Below are 16,736 nucleotides of genomic sequence, written 5' to 3' on the forward strand. Positions count from 1 at the left end.
AAGAGAAATGGAATTCTGGAAGGAATGCATGTTATCATCGACTTCCCTTTTGTGAAGGTTAGTGCTGTCTAGTATTTTTCCAATTCTGGCTAAATAAAGTACAGTTCCCCCAGACTTACTTTTAGAGGTTTTAATGTTTATTACAGGATTATTTTCTAATTATGTGTGCTTTTATAGGGCTATGTGCACTGGAATACAGTCAGAAACCAAAGAGAGATGAATGCTGGTGTTTAGCTGGCTTCCTCATCTTTTTTATGCAGTCTGAGCCCCCAGTCCCTGGAGGGGTGCCACTCATATTCAGAATGTGTGTTTTCACCTCAATTAACCTGATCTGGATAATTCTTCATTGGCAATCCTAGAGGCTTGTCTTTTGGTGATTCATGCTCCTGTCCACTTGATAAGTAATGTTAATCATTAAAATAACACAAGATCAGTTAGCTCTGTATTTTCAACCTCCCAACCTCTCACCATTGTGAATTTCTAATCAGTCCATCAGCCTTTTACAATCTTTAACAGTTGTGTGGAGTTTTTTCCCTAGGAAAATTATCTATTCTATTGTGAATTTTTAATCTAATACTAATTTTCTCTCAAAAGGACTTCTCATATAGCTATTAAATAATTTTTACAAATCTCTAGTGGATTATTATTTTCAATATATTTTGTGGAAAAAAAGCCTAGATGGCAGTATTGTTAAACATGAATGGGACTGGTGATGTAATTATGTCATATCTTCAAGAATAAAAATAATTATTATAAAAAATACATACAAAACATGTTTGGGAATTCCTGTCTAGAATCTAGACTTCCAGAATATTTTACAGTCAAATTCTTCAGCTTAGAATCTTAAGGAACACTTCATACCTGCTGTGAACATAATGTTTTCTGCGTTGTATGTAAAGCCTCTGCCTCTAGACCTGACCTGCCAGTAGCCAGCATGTGACAGAGATGAGTTTGATCCTGTAGCCATGACAATAATGTATGCAAAATAACACAATGTTTACTAGGCGTATAATAATGTTAACAGTCTGTCATCACTGTCAGTACAAGGTAACACCCACTTGAGATTCTGTCCACTACTATCTATTGCCTCCCAACTCCACAGTATCTTAGAAAACAGTAGTGTAGACAAAATGGAGACACTTAAGTCAGGACACCATGATACAGCTTCTATGAAGCCACTAGGACTTTTCAGTGATACAGCTGTGGTTTGATCACTGATGTTCCGATGAATATCCACTCACAAGTGGTCCTATAGTAAAGCACAATAAACTCATTTGTTCACCAAGCTGGACTGGTATAGAATCTATTTCTTTGGTCTGTCATTGGTACCGAACATGAGTTAAGTGAGTGTTTATTAGTATCTCTGCAGGAAATTAAGTAATGCAACATAAGAAACTGCGAATTATATGTAATCCATAACCAGTAAATAGTTCTAAGAAGACAGAGCTGAAGGAAAGGCATGGGAAAATATATGATAATACACTGGAACATATAACTGAGAGTGATAATACCTCTTTTTTATAAAGGAGATCATTTTCTACCCTTTAGTTAAAACAGGTAGCTTGTATAGGTACTTACTCATATGGTCTGTGGACATATGCATCTCGGATTTCAAATGTTGTTTCCTGACAAACAATGTGGATTTCTTCAGAAAGTAAATATAGATGCCTTCATGTGTTGGTTCTGTTCATACAATTTATATTTTATCAGAAATGTAATACAGAATTGATCAATGTTCTCTGCGTAATGTCACATTCTTTCGCACAGCTTCTTTCTGGTTAATATAGTTTATTATTGACAAGTCTGTGTATGACAATAGCTTTCAGATATCACAGAAAGATGTGAAAACTTCACAACAAACTATAGCTCATGGAATTTACTATTGGGGAAAATAACAGTAAAGGAAATTATTAAACTTTTGTAATTATAAATATATCATTTAACATTTCCGAAATCTATGCAATACCACATTGTTTGTTTTATGTTATATATATATATAATATATACATGTATATCTTAAAATTGTATATATTCTCAATCAGTTACTAAATATGAAAACTATATTATTTGTGATGTTTTAAATAGAAATGGCCCCAATAGGCTCATACATTTGAATGCTTGGTTATTAGGGAGTTGCTCTACATGACAAAGATTAGGAGGCATGGCCTTGTTGGAGTAGTTTTAACTTTGTTGATGAAAATGTGTCCCTGGGAGTGGCTTTGGGGTTTCAGGTACCAAGCCAGGGTCAGTGTCATCCTCTCTTACCGCTCTCTGTGAATCTGGATGTAGAATTCTCAAGCTCCTCTCCAGCACCATGTCTGCCTGCATGTTGCCATGCTTCCCACCATGCTGATAATGGACTAAGCCTCTGAAACGTCTGCAAGCCTCAATTAAATTCCATCTTTTATAAGAGTTGCCATGGTCCTGGTATCACTTCACAGCAATAGAACACTAAGACATTGTTTTACTTAAAATTAATCATTTGTATCATTAAAAACGGAATTAGATACTGGCTAGGCACAAATTTAACCTCATGTTTTATACCCACTGTCTGATAAACGTGTTTCTTAATTCTGACTTAAGTTGAAGGAGTGTATTCTAAGTAAGTATCTTCCTCCTAATTCCTTCTTACATTAATTTAGCACACACCTGAAGGCTCTAAATTACTTTGACCCTAAATTTCTATAATTTTGACAGTATGGTTAGTTAAAAATACAATCGTTAGTAGTACGGTAGACATGTACCAGATTTATTGAGCCCTCACCATGGAAAGTGTTTTCCATATATTACTTTATTAAATCTCATTATTTGATAATGTTTTATCATTGCCAATTCATGAGCGTAGAAGCTGGAGTTAGTAACAGTTTTGCACAGTCGGTGGCATAACCTATGTTTTAAACGACTGAGATATTATGCCTCTGTGTTTAGCTTAACTGACATTTATGTGCCAGCCAGTAATCAAATCAACAGAGCTCCTTGAGTCTGGAGGGGGGCCTTTCCATATGAATATGGTTAGTGTTTATTTACTACACACCAGTAAAGTTATATATCTGTCTTCTGAATATTAAAAAAAATTCTGTATAGTATAAAAGATGATTGTTGGCCAGACCAACTCACCACCAGCTGGTTTTTCTTAAGACCCTCAATGTGTTTTCTCTGATTCAGTAGCTAAATGATTCTTACCATATACTTTGGTGCCAGAGCTGTTAGGCTAGTCTATGATCAGCTGGCAGTAGCCACTGGTTGCTAAAGGTTTGCACTCATCCTTGAGTAATAGAGTTCAATGCAGTGCTCCCGGACAGTCTTGTGTAATGAAGCAAAAGCACTTAGGGAGTGGTGGCTAAGGGTTTAGCTAGAGTGCTCTGCTCTTGAATGTGAACATTGGAATCAAATCATTTCACTAAAAGGAAAGGCCTGTCTGTCTGTCTGTCTCTGTCTGTCTGTCTGTCTGTCTGTCTGTCTCTCTCTCTCTCTCTCTCTCTCTCTCTCTCTCTCTGTGTGTGTGTGTGTGTGTGTGTGTGTGTGTGTGTGTGTGTGTGTGTGTGTGCACTTGCATGCATGCACATGTGGCGATCACAGGAAAGCTTTCAGAATTAGGTTCTATCCTTCTACCATTACTTGTTTCAAAAGCTATGTACTTGGACATTTATTTATTCTTAAGAATGTACCAAAGAGGTGGGGGAAGCAGAGACTGGGGAGATAAATCACTCAATGAAGTGCTTGTCACACAAGCATGAAGATTTGAGTCCATCTTTATCACTCACATGATGTCACCAGTTGTGATGTCTTGCTTTTGTAAGCCTAGAACTGGGGATGAAGATTCAGGAGAAACCCTGGGGTTCACTGGTCAGACAGCTAATTTTTTTCAAGTCCTGCATCCCACCAAAAGACTTTAAATCCACTTAAACAAAGTGGATTGTTTGTAAGGATAAATGACAACCAAGTTTTTTTCCATATCTCAAAACACATGAGCAGGACACACAGGGCACACACACACACACACACACACACACACAACCCACACAGGTAAATAAAGTTATGGGGGATCAATTTGTAAATTATTGCAACATAATCTTAATTACAAAGTTAGGCAGAAGAAAGAAAGATAATTCTTCAACACTATCTCCTTATGGGGTAACTGTAGGGATGTTAATATAAAAGTCCTTCTAAACCAAGAATTTGCCTAGTCACGGGGATGGGGATCACTGAAAGATTCAGTGACTCTTCTGTCTGGGGTCTTCATCGTGAGTACTTAACAAATGTCCCTAGACCTATGTTTCCCTTGAAAGATAAACTATCTTCATTATGATGCAGTTTTCTTCTTACATTGAATGATCCCTTGTCATTTTCCACAAGAACATGGAGTTGAAAATGTTGTACCTGTCACAAGATGTTTGAAGAGCAAAGTGTCAGTCAGTACACAGACTAAAGTGAGCAATTTTGAAATTATATAAAATTCCCTGTTCCAAATTTTCATCCTGTCATGCTATGAGCTGCACAAACATTCAAAAGAACACACAGATCTATCTTATGTCTACACAGGTACAATAATAAGCCATGCTTCAAAATTTATGCTAATTACATGAGATTTTCATACATGTATGTACTTGTCATAGATATATGTAAGTAGATATACATCAAGACACCCGGTATGTTTATTTATCTAATTTTAGAGGAGCATCAATAAATGATGTGTTGTGTATTGATGATAAAAAAGGACTTTTATGGGTAAATTCGATGAGTTGTGGATTTATGGCAAAGTTCAGTAGCCTCTGTGTGTTAAGGATAATAAATACTGTGTAAAGAGATAGAGACAATGAATGACAATGTAAATTGAAAGCTGTGGTTTATAAAAACACAAAAATAACAACAAAAGATGAGTTGATTCTGTTGGTCTTCCTGTGGAGTTCCTATCCCCTTAGGGGTCTGCAATCCTTCCTCTTATTCTCCCATTAGAGTCCCCAAGCTCCACCCACTGTTTGGCTGTGGGTGTCTGCATCTGTCTGAGTCAGCTGATGGGTGGAGACTCTCAGAGGGCAGAGTATCATTAACAGTGTCAGGCACTGGTGCTTGCCCATGGGATGGGTCTCAAGTTGGGCTTGTTGGTGGTTGACAATTCTCTCAGTCTCTGCCCTATCCACATGCATTTATTGCAGGCAGGATAACTTTGGGGTCTTAAGTTTTTTGGGTGGGTTGGTGTCTTTATTGATCTATTGGAGTTTTTGCTTGGTGACAGGAGTAGCCTTTTTAGGTTCTATGTCCCCAATGGTGTGCATCACAGCTATGATCAACCCCCCATCTTGATTCTTGGGTGCTTCCCTTATCCCAGCTCTCTGTCTCTTCCTGGAGATTCCCCCACCTCCCCACCTGTTCATTTGTAGATTTCCATTTACTCCCATAGTCATCTGGCCATCCCTCCTGTCCCTACTCACACCTCATCCTGAACCCCTATTCCTTTTTCCCATCCACTCTACCACCTGATTACATCCCTCCATCTCCCTCTTCCATAGGAGGAAAGATTGTTCCACCAGGGCTATAGGAATTCCACAGGAAGAATCAACTCACCTGGACCATTGGAGTTTTCAGAGGCTGAACCACCAACCAAAGAACAGACACAGGCTGGACCTAGGCATCCCTGCACATCTGTAGCAGATGTACAGCTTGTTCTTCATGTGAGTTCTGAACAACTGGAATGGGGACGATCCCAAAAGCTGTACCTGGGCTATGTTTTTCTAGATGGGTTGCCCTGTCTGGCCTCAGTGGGAGAGGATGTGCCTAGCTTCACAGAGACTAATGTGCCAGGGTTGGGGTATACCCAGGAGGAACCCACTAGCTTAAAGAAGAAAGGGAGATGGGGAAAGATTGTGGGAGTGGGAGACTGGGAGAGGGGCAGTGAGCAGGTTCCTAAAAAGTGAATAAAGAAAAAATAAACAAAAATTAAATTAAAGATGAATGAAACCCACAAGAATTTGCACTTTTGATCTCACAGCAGCTGTGACTGCAGACAGAAGACCTGCACATATTCAATCCTCACAGAATCCCAGCATGTGTGGAAATGGGTCTTACGAAGTTCCACCTCTAACTAAGAAGCCCAACAATTGGGCTTCTGGGGTAAAAGAGTCATTTTTTCAGGGTGCAACACCTGGGGGATACTGGTACTCTAGTAGGTGACCCTATAGCTTTTGCATATATTGACAACACTAAAGAGAATCAGTGTGTAAAACCAAGCCAAGCCAAACCAGACCAAACCAAACCAAACCAACCCAAACCAAACCAACCCGAACCAAACTAAACCAAACCAAACTAAACCAAACCAAACATTATGTGAACTTGGGAGGGAATAGCTGGAATGGAGGGGGAAAGTGGAACTAGGAGGGGGATGAATAGGACAGGATCCAGTTGCATCATGTGAATTATGAATATTTTAAACAATAAAGTAATATTACAAATAGAAACACCATAACCAATGTTGTTATTCACTGTATTTCCCAAGCTGAACCATCTTGTAGGCAATCAATTCTGTTTTGCTTCCCTGGCCCAACTGATTAAATGTCAGCATTTCTTTTCAGAGGTGGAGAAATTGATATTATGGTCTTTTACTTACATTATTCTTACTCTTTCATAAATTTCTCCCCAAGTTTCAGACAGCCTTCAATTACATTTTGGCAAATGTTTCACGATAAAATTTATTTGTAAGTATTTTCTATGTTTTGTTACTGGTAAAAGGAAGATACTGTGCTTATTTAAATCAGGGTTGCTATATTTTTTTTTCAAAGGAAAACAGGACTCAAAGAACGATAGGAGGCATTATGCCATTTTAAAATGCCCCTGCTTTTCCTAGTTGACAAGGATCAAAATGCTATAATTAACCCTCAAGTCATGTTCCTTTTCTCTGTCATTGTCCAAGAATTGTATTTTTCAGTTCTGTTGGAAACTGGCTGAGGCTTGATGTGTGCTATCTTTCCAAAGATTGATTATGGTGTGACATCCTAATGGCATCTGGGTTGCTACTGACCAAGAGGTGACAATGGAGTTAGGGAACTGACAGTGATGTAAAGGGTACATGACTGCCAAGCTCTCTCTTTTGGGCTATTTTTATACATTGTACTGAGTTTGAGCCCTGACTCTCCACTACTGGAAACCTGTAGTCTTTACCTGAATAGTCTTCGAAGCACAATACCCCTATCTAATCTCCTGTCGTATATTGATTCATTCTCTCTCTCTCTCTCTCTCTCTCTCTCTCTCTCTCTCTCTCTCTCTCTCTCTCTCACACACACACACACACACACACACTCACACACACACACTCACACACACACTCACACACACACACAAACACACATACACACACGGCACTCATACAATCTTGTTTTTTCTATAATAGAACCTTGTAATCCTTCTTGTAAGAAAAACAAAATCACAGTTGCTTGTTTTCTTCATACTTGCAAGTCTCCTAAGCTTGCATTTTCTATCTTTTAAAAAGAGAAATGTATTACAGCGGTCTTTCTGCATGGTTGAAGATGGGAACTAGTTCAGTGTGGTCTGCCTCATGAGCTGAGGGACTGTGGAGTGTGCAGCAGAAACATTATTATGCCCGATTTTGTCTTCGTATGAAATTTTCATAGTATTTTCACCTGTACAGGAACCAAACAGTTCTCCTTTTCTTCCTTCATATGTGTTTTCTACAAACATCTAGCAAGGTACCCTCCCTCTTCTCTGTCAGTGTCTGAAGACCCCATCTCTGCCCCTTAATGAGCTCTCTCTTTATTACTCTTTATCCAGTCCTGTCATGTCCTTAGGTCTTCCCCTTGCTCTGAGCATCCTTAGTACATTTGTTAGGTTAATCATACTCACAAGTATCTGTGGCTTAATATTTCTTATATTTTTGAATACTGTCATGTGCATGGAGGTTTTGAGCATATTCTTATTTGTTCCTTAAAATGAACATTTGTCTTGTTGGTTTTGAGGAAACTGACACACAGTCATAGAGACATAACAGACATAACATGCAGGCAATTCAGAACTAATGGACATAGAGTGTGACACTGTTTCAACTCAAGGGAGTTTCTAATCATTTCATGAACATACTAGTGACATATGTAAGTTAATTGATTCAGCATACACTCATTGGACAGCCACAATACACAGGATTGTTGCTAGGCAACTAAGGATACAAAACGAAGTAGAGCAAGTTAGATCCCTGCCTCTAAGAACGTACATTTCACTCCAGAGGACTAAAATTATATAATCACGCAATGAACTGTTTGGTTGTCTCTGCCAGCAGTACAGTTTGGATGCATAAAGGGATTTATTGAGTTAGAAACACTCTAGGAAGAACAAACCTTACTCAGAGGGGACTGAAACTATGAGGGGACTGAAATTCATCAAATAACAAGAGAAGGAACATCTATGTTAGGCAGGAAACATCAATGGCACATCAATGAGGAAGCAGAGGGGTTCCATAGGACATTTCATTGTACCCATTCCCATTGTTACTGCAAATACCCTGAGGCACATGTTCCTCTACTTTTGCTTAATAACAAGTCTAAGCATGTTCTTCAAGTCATTATAATTTTGTTTTTGAGAAATAATGGTCCTGTTTGTAGAATTTAATAATTTGCTTTAGTTTTTCAGAGATTGGGCAGAGTAGAAATAATTTGACCCACGTCAAAGATAAAACAGGTTTGAGAAGTATGAGCCAAAATTAGTGCAGTAAACGTATGAGCCTGCTCCCTAGGGACTCCTTGGGTTCGGTGACAAGGAGAAATACAAAAAGTAGGCAGCCATCCCTTTCTGTCTGAGAGCAGGGCACTCCCTCTGCCTCTTATGTGGATTAGGGCAGATAGAAGGCATTAGGCAGGTCTCAGCATGGGACAAACAAGTGTGTCTGAGAGAGTGTTGTCTCTCAGTCAGACAGGCCTACATCCTGCTCCTGGAGCTATTCAAGCTAACTTCTCCATCTGGGAAAAACAAATAATACAGAAAGCCCAGCTATTATTGGTGTAAGTCCTAGGGGTAATGTCTTGAACACAGAAACTCTCTTCATTTATTTCCTCTTTATTATTCCTTTCTTCCTCGTTACTGACACATTTCTGTACAATGTAGCCACACGGGGAGGATAAGAGCTCAGGAAGTGACTGGAAATTTTATCCTTTTTTAGATTTTAGCTGCCCTCACCACTGTTCACTTTCTCTTCTTCAGTTGATTAAGATACTTGAACAATGCAAATTATATAATTGAAGGTATTAAGTGCATCTTTTTAATGTATGAATACATTGTGACATGATTGCCTCCAACAGCCTTACTAACCTATTACCTTACCTAGTTGCCTTTTGTTTTTAACTGCTAGACATGCTATTTATTATTCTTTTATAATTCAGAACTGGTTACATTTGTATTCTATTTAATATAAACTAACAAGAAGTATAAAGTATAGCACATTATATGTATTCATATATATATTCACAATTCAAAATGTTCATATATATATGAATATATTAATAAAGTATAGTAATTTCTTGGTATTCATACATAGAAACACTGTGCTTTATACCGTCAATGTGTACAGTTTGTGGTATATAAGTTGTTTGGCCAACATGTCACCTCTGCCTTCACCCTCAGGTCTTGGTAGCTACTCTTCTCTGTTTCTTTGAGTTTGGTGTTTAAAAAATCCCACATATGAGAGCAAGCAGTCCGTTTTTGCCACTCACTTACTTTGTTAACTAACTGAAACTATAGTTCACACTCAGCTTTAGATTTAGATGAATTATCTATTATCAAATTGCTGCTCAGCTGCCATAGTGCATGGCACGTAATCAATGCCTGATAAATCATGTTAGTTTCCCTTGAATATTGCGAACCAGCCAAGTTTAAAATTCTGCTTCCTCAAAAGTCACTATGTTCACATCCAAGTGTTTGCTAACAAATGCCAATGAATCCTTGGATGCACATGCCACAGGCAGACAAGGAAATCATGTTAGAGAGCCTGCAAGGATGCAGAACTAGTGAATGAGTACGTAGAGGCATCGTCAAAGGATTTCTTGGCTAATCATAAGGAAGACACTAGGCTTCTCTGACTTGGTCAGAGAATCCTCTAGTATGGGCACCATAGGCTCTTATAATGCACTTAACACCTTCACTTAAAAATGTGACTGTGTGATTGTGTAAGTGAGAATTTCACCAGGAACCCAGCCTAGGATGTACAGAACATCTGAGGACTCGCTTACTCATTACATAAGATCTTTCCTATTGGCTGTATCTAATCAATCTCCTGCCGCCATACCGCTAAGATTTTTAGACAGGTGTGCCAACTCCCAGTGCATAGCAGACTGTAAGCTTGATTTGTCTGAGAAAGGGCCCACCATTTTAGTTCAGGTTTACAAGGAAGTTACTGTGTAGCCAAGGCTTCCCTCAAACTTGGGATCCAATTACCTCAGCCTCCTGATTGCTGTGTCCACAGAAGTATGGCACCGTGCCCAGCTACAAGGACACAGGGTTTAGTGAATCTCTATAGTTTATACTGATTGTACAATCAATTTATGTCTCTCAAAAGCTTCTAATGGCTTCTAAAGTCAGCATGGCTAATGACATTGATTTTAGTAGTAAACATTTATTCATTTATAATATCACCTCAAGTTATATCATTATATATATTATATATTATACATATTATATATATTAAATCATGAATATAATAACAGTACAGTAAGCACATTTTCTGACTGTGGTGTTGGAATGTAGTATATAAAGTCAGAAACAGTAAAGTAGTTAATGAAACAATATTTATTTATTATTCTTTTATAATTCAAAACTGGTTACATTTGTATTCTATTTCATATAAACTAACAAGAAGTATATTTTCTAATTGTGTGAACTATTATTGAGAGAAAAATAAATGTAGTTTTTGGGCATTCTTTTGCTAATAATAGTCTTGCAAATGTTTTGTCGTTTTGGAAACTAGAATTTTTCTTGTATAACCTGGTTCATTATTTAGAAAAACTGCTATGAAATTAATGTAAAACTTTCTACTGTAACTTTCTATACTTAGACAAACCTTGTCCTTGACTTTGATTATTTGTATAAAATTGTGTTTAGTACTTTGAAATTTTTGCAGAAGAAATGTGTGTTTTTTTCCTTCTGTAAATTTTTATTCTTTACAAAGCTTTCAACATTCATTTCTTCTTGATTTTTCAAGATGGACAGGGCATGCTTTTAGTTATAAGGTTGTTAGAGTACACGCTAAAAGAGCTGAGGTCTGAGCTTGTGTGTACAGCTAGCCAGTTTCCTGATCATGACTAAAGGCTTTTTATTTTCCACAATCACAGTTCACAGAACAGTCCAGAAAACTCAGACAACGTCTGTCATTTAATAGAAAGCCCTAATGCTCTCACTAGCTTGTTCAAAACACATTTATCTGAGCAGCAGACCCTAAACTGAGTGGTCTGACCTTGGCTTCAGTCAAGTTTCCATATCACAGAAATTGACACATACCACAGAGTACTCAATCTCAGCTCATCTTTCCATGTTATAGTCAAAATCAGCTTGCATGTCTGTGAAGAGGTGAATGTCCTTATACACTTTTATAAACCCATTATTATACCCCAGTCTGATGTCAAAGAGGGTAACATGACTAGACTAGAGTGTAGATCCCCAGGAACAATAAATATCACTCTCATGTAATGTTTCCATTCAGTACTAGTAACAATTGTATCGTTTGTACCATACATTAGATTAGAGAGGCATAGCAGACTGGGTCATAATTTGTTTACTACACAATGAAACTGTTCCTGAAATCAGGAAACAGTGTTTTCCTTGAATTTTTACTCAGTTTATCAAAAGTAAGATCATTTTAAAAATTACACACACACACACACACACACACACACACACAAACATACACATACACATATATTCAAACCTGAGTTTTCTCAACATGGTTAATCATTACTATCTAGTTGATTGGCTTGAATGATGCTTATGTTACTAAAGGAGCTTCCAGCATGCCTGCAGGGCATTTCCAAGGAGGAGTCATAGAAAAAAAGAAAAAAAGAGAAAAAACCCCAGAAAACCTACTATGGAGATGATTTTGGTGCACCAGGCCTTAGCTAAGGGCATGGGGGTGGGGGATGAGGTTGAGAGAAAGCCAGGTGATGTACGTCTCTTTCCCTATCTGCTTCCTGTCTACCTGCAGTAACAGTGTGAACCACGTGCTCCTTTACAAGATGGAGTGAAATCCTGGAACCCATGAGTCAGAATCAATCCTTCCTTCTTTCAATAGATGTTTTCTTCGGGTGTTTTTTTTCTACACTGTAGACAGCAGTTTCTTTTTTTTCCCAAAATACTTTCTCTTGCCTTTTCAAAACCTATTTTCTGTTGATTATAGGTAAGTATGCCACACTTCACAATGTTTGGAAGGATTATTTGAGCATCACATTCTTTTAATTGACATTCTTACATAAAAAATTTGAGGTCAAACCCAGAACAACAGCTGAATCCACTTAGAAAACTTGGACATCTCTTACTTTCAAGGTGAAACAGTCATTTACTCAGACCCACACACTACTATTGTCTTTGTTCCTCCTACACTCTAGTTAATATTGTCTTAATTCTCTACATCAAAGCAATAGTATTTAAAATAACATTCTCATTGATGTAATCACTGCTGTAATCATTATCAATAAAACAAGCATACTGAATGGGCAGCTTTTCATTGAATGAGGTAGCATGCAAGAAATTGTCCAGCAAATCACACACTAGGAGTTACACAAATGCCCTTTTTCAGTTGAACCAGCACAGGTGACCTGTTTTGTTCCCTTCCTTTGGCTTCCTGTTCTTCATTTGGATAAGTCCATAAAATAAATACAAGGTATATTAATACATCATTCTTAAGCAAGAGAGACTAAAAAATATATTAACTTTTGGAATCCAGTTCCCAAAATCATAATTAATGCTTTGTTAGGAAGGATCGACTGTATGTGCAACAGTAAGGCAGAGAATTTTGAGGCTGTCCATATCATGGAATAAACACTGTAGACGGGTATATTCCAATAAGCTGTGTACAAGTCTGCAAAGTATGTATACACATATAAGTAGTTTCTGTTTGTTAGATTTCACCATGTTTTTTAGGGCATGGTCTGTCTAATACAGCTTTTACATGGAGAACACTGCAGTTCCTCACTCTCCCTTGTTTAAAGATTATATTATTAAGCCATACTTCCTAAATTCTGATATATATATATATACCAATTGAAGAAAATTTTGAATTAAGAAATCTTAAGGATATTTACTTATAGGGGGTTGGGGATTTAGCTCAGTGGTAGAGCACTTGTCTAGCAAGCGCAAGGCCCTGGGTTCGGTCCCCAGCTCTGAAAAAAAGAAAAAAAGAAGAAGAAAAAAAACAAAGTATATTTACTTATGCTTGTGGATATAATGGTCCTTTTATAATTTCCAGTGAAGATTCTAACCCACTGGGCAGCAGTCATCCCAAAATCTGAAATAATTTCTAAGTATTTTTAGGTTACAAATAGAAGGAGTTCCAAAAGAAGGAGGTCTTCATAATGCATATCCATATACAGAAAATCTAACTTTGAAAGAATTATTTTAAGATATGCTAGTTTCAAATTTTCATTCATGTATTTCTTATGTGTGACCAGTATTTCTTACATTAAGCATTTAGTGGGTCAAAATTACATTTTTAGCCCCCACTTATACACCTTTAGCCCACATATAATTAAACTTTTCAATAGTATGAAGAAATTAATACCTGTAAGTACCAGAGGTTTCCCAGAGTTCACAAGGTGACAATTATTTGAGTCAATTATTTTTGTACCCAGCTCTCTTTAAATCTAGCCCATTTACCTTGTCATCGCATAAGCACATATTCAGCTAATTGTGTCAGTAGTGACAATTTGAAGTCATTTGGAAAGGGGACAAAATATAATTCATTTCCTATCCATGTACGTTAAATAAAATATAAGGAGTGGATGATAATGTAGACACAATCTCATATACATTCACAGATTAATATATGAATGAATATCTAGAGAACATACATATATTGAGGTGTATAGATGCAACTCGAGGACCTAATACATCAGGCCAGCCATCAGGCAAGAGTTCATGCCTACAGGTTCGATAACCTCCAGTACCCCATCTGCTGATGTCTAAGTGTTCACGAGCACAAGTCTCTGGATAAAGTTTCCTATCCACATTATGTAACTACTCAAGTAAAAGAAAATAAATATATTTACATTTTTAATTCAACTTAAAATTAATTCTCCCTAATAAGTAGTTCTCTCCACATTAGTAAATGAAATGTTTGACCTGTAGAAGACATGATGGATGAGAATAGTTTTTGAGTAGTCGAGGCTCTATGAACACATGTGTTTTCGCCTTGTGTTGAGGTACTCAAGGACTCCATGTATGATCTGTCAAAAGTTAAGTAGAACAAGAAAAGCTTTTTTTCTTTTATGGGATTTTTTATTTATATTTCAAATGTTATTCCCTTTCCCAGTTTCCCAGACATAAGCCCCCCATCCTATCTCCCTTCCCTTTTTCTATAAGGGTTATTTTCCTCCCTAACCACCCACACTTCCCCTTCCCCAACATTCCCTGATACTGGAGGTCCAGTCTTGGCCGGACCAAGAGCTTCTCCTTCCACTGGTGCCCAACAAGGCCATCCTCTGCTACATATGCAGGTTGGAGCGCTGGGTCAGTCCATGTAAAATCTTTGGGTAGTGGTTTAGTCCCTGGGAGCTCTGGTTGGTTGGCATTGTTGTTCTTAAGGGGTTGCAAGCCCCTTCAGCTCCTTCAGTCTTTTCTCTAATTTCGTTGAACTGAGAACAGGATCCCCTTTGGAGGAATTAGAGAAAGAAAATCTTTTAATGTAAGAAGCCTAGGTTACCTTGCTTATAAAGTGGGGGAACTACTATAATTATTCATCCCACTGAGATTAGATGGCCTGTTTTGTGTTTGGAAAACAGATTTTAAAATAGTTCAAATGTTTAACCTTGCATAAAAATGGAGAAAAATGCAGATATAATAATGTCAAGAAGACTGGTTCTACCATAGTTATTTCCAACTGATTAAAGTGCAATATGGGAAAATGAAATACTTGAATTAAAGTATTGTCATTGGTTAAATTAGTCTGTTTTACACTAAGTTAAACATAATGTTTTTATACATGTACATGTACATCACACACACACACACACACACACACACACACACACAGAGTCTAAAAAATAAGACTTGGAGGAGAAAACTGGGAGAGTCTTTAGCAGTGGTTTTTAAACTCCTTAATGCTGTGACCCTTTAAAACAGCTCTTCATGTTCTGTTGACATCCCCCCAACCATGTAATTATTTCATTGCTACTTCATAACTATAATTTTCCTACTGTTATGAATTGTAATGGAAATTTGTGATATGCAGGATGTGGCCCCCTGATGGATTTCAACCCACTGGTTGAGAGCCACTGCCTTAGAACCGTCTCTAACACGTGCTGGCTGGGAGATTTCTAGACAATCTTTCTTTCATGTAGCAAGTAAAACTTGTTCCTATAATTTCAAGCATTCTCTGATGCAAGAAAGGTAGACCCTTTCCTATAAAATTGCTTTATTAATTCTACCACATATTCCAAGACCTAGCACTTATCTTGTCAAAGCCCAATCCTGCTAAAAACCTCATTCTACTTCATTGTTTTGAGCATTAGGCTTATGATACTTCCAATTAAACTTAGAATTATATCATGCATGGTTTTATTTTACAGTATTTTGACATTTCAGTTTACTTCAAATGGTTCCCCTCCCCCCTGAATTTTGACAAGGTTGACTTGCACATCGCCCATGGATCACAGAAAATTCTATTATTTGAGAGCATAGTAAGGCTGACAAGCATGTATCCCCTATCACTCACCCCAGCGATTTAACTCTTATAAAAACATTTGATTGCCTCATTTTCCTGATTTTTATATATTATGTTGGTGTTTATTTTAAAGAAAATTTTGGAATTTTTTGGTCTTATATTCTTTAACAGTAACTTTGAAATAAGAGTATAATTCATGAATGAAAATTTTTTTGACACTGATTTATGATATGGTTATATAAATATATGAAAAAACAAGAGCGGGAAGAGCATTGGGCAGAGAGCAGTAGATCCATTGTTGTCTGTAGACACAGGAGGCCCTCAGTCTGCATTGGTATCAGTTGTGCAAGCAATTACCTATTACAGAGCAGTGTCAGGAATCGGAGATGGGTGACCCAGAGGCTTAGTGACAACCAGCTTGGAAGTAACACAGAGTTCCAGGTTTTGTGAAAAACTCCATCTCGTAAAATAGTGTGGGAAGCAATAGAGGCAGACACCTGATGTGTGCCTCTGACTTCTATGTAAGGCTTTGCACATGAGGGTGCTTGCACACACCTGTACACATTCGTAAATAACACGCATGCCATAAGAAAGAGAACAGCTATGTTTTTTTTTATCTTTACACTGATTCATTTAAGACAGTGGGTCCAGCATTTGCTTTAGAATTTCAAAGTTTCGAAAGGGAATGAACTTTGTGTTGCAACTTTTCCCTGTCAACAATCCTGCCTTCCTTCTCCTGGGCAATAATGACTGCCAAAGGTTTCCTGTAGTCTAGATGGGATTCTCTAGGAATTCAATCGAAGAAGTACTTCATCCCAACCTAGCCGGTGGTATTGTATTTCAGGGTTCACTCATCTTTGTTATAGTGTTCTTA

At 37.6% G+C, this 16,736-nt stretch overlaps 1 protein-coding gene across 13 annotated transcripts in view; it reads left to right on the forward strand.

Annotated features, from left to right (window-relative positions):
- Prr16 (proline rich 16) overlaps window positions 1-16,736 on the forward strand; it is a 192,162-nt gene that overhangs the window by 70,836 nt on the left and 104,590 nt on the right. For 10 of the 13 annotated variants that reach the window (XM_087593104.1, XM_087593110.1, XM_087593102.1 and 7 more), the window contains one exon: window positions 5,511-5,672. Coding sequence is in view for 1 of the 10 variants with exons in the window: in XM_087593101.1 (XP_087449227.1) it covers window positions 5,511-5,672 (162 nt within the window). In the remaining 9 variants the exon portion in view is untranslated. 13 annotated transcript variants of the gene reach the window in all.

Source organism: Rattus norvegicus, chromosome 18 (genome assembly GCF_021556685.1).
Source record: "Rattus norvegicus strain SHRSP/BbbUtx chromosome 18, alternate assembly SHRSP_T2T, whole genome shotgun sequence".
Taxonomy (NCBI): Eukaryota; Metazoa; Chordata; class Mammalia; order Rodentia; family Muridae; genus Rattus; species Rattus norvegicus.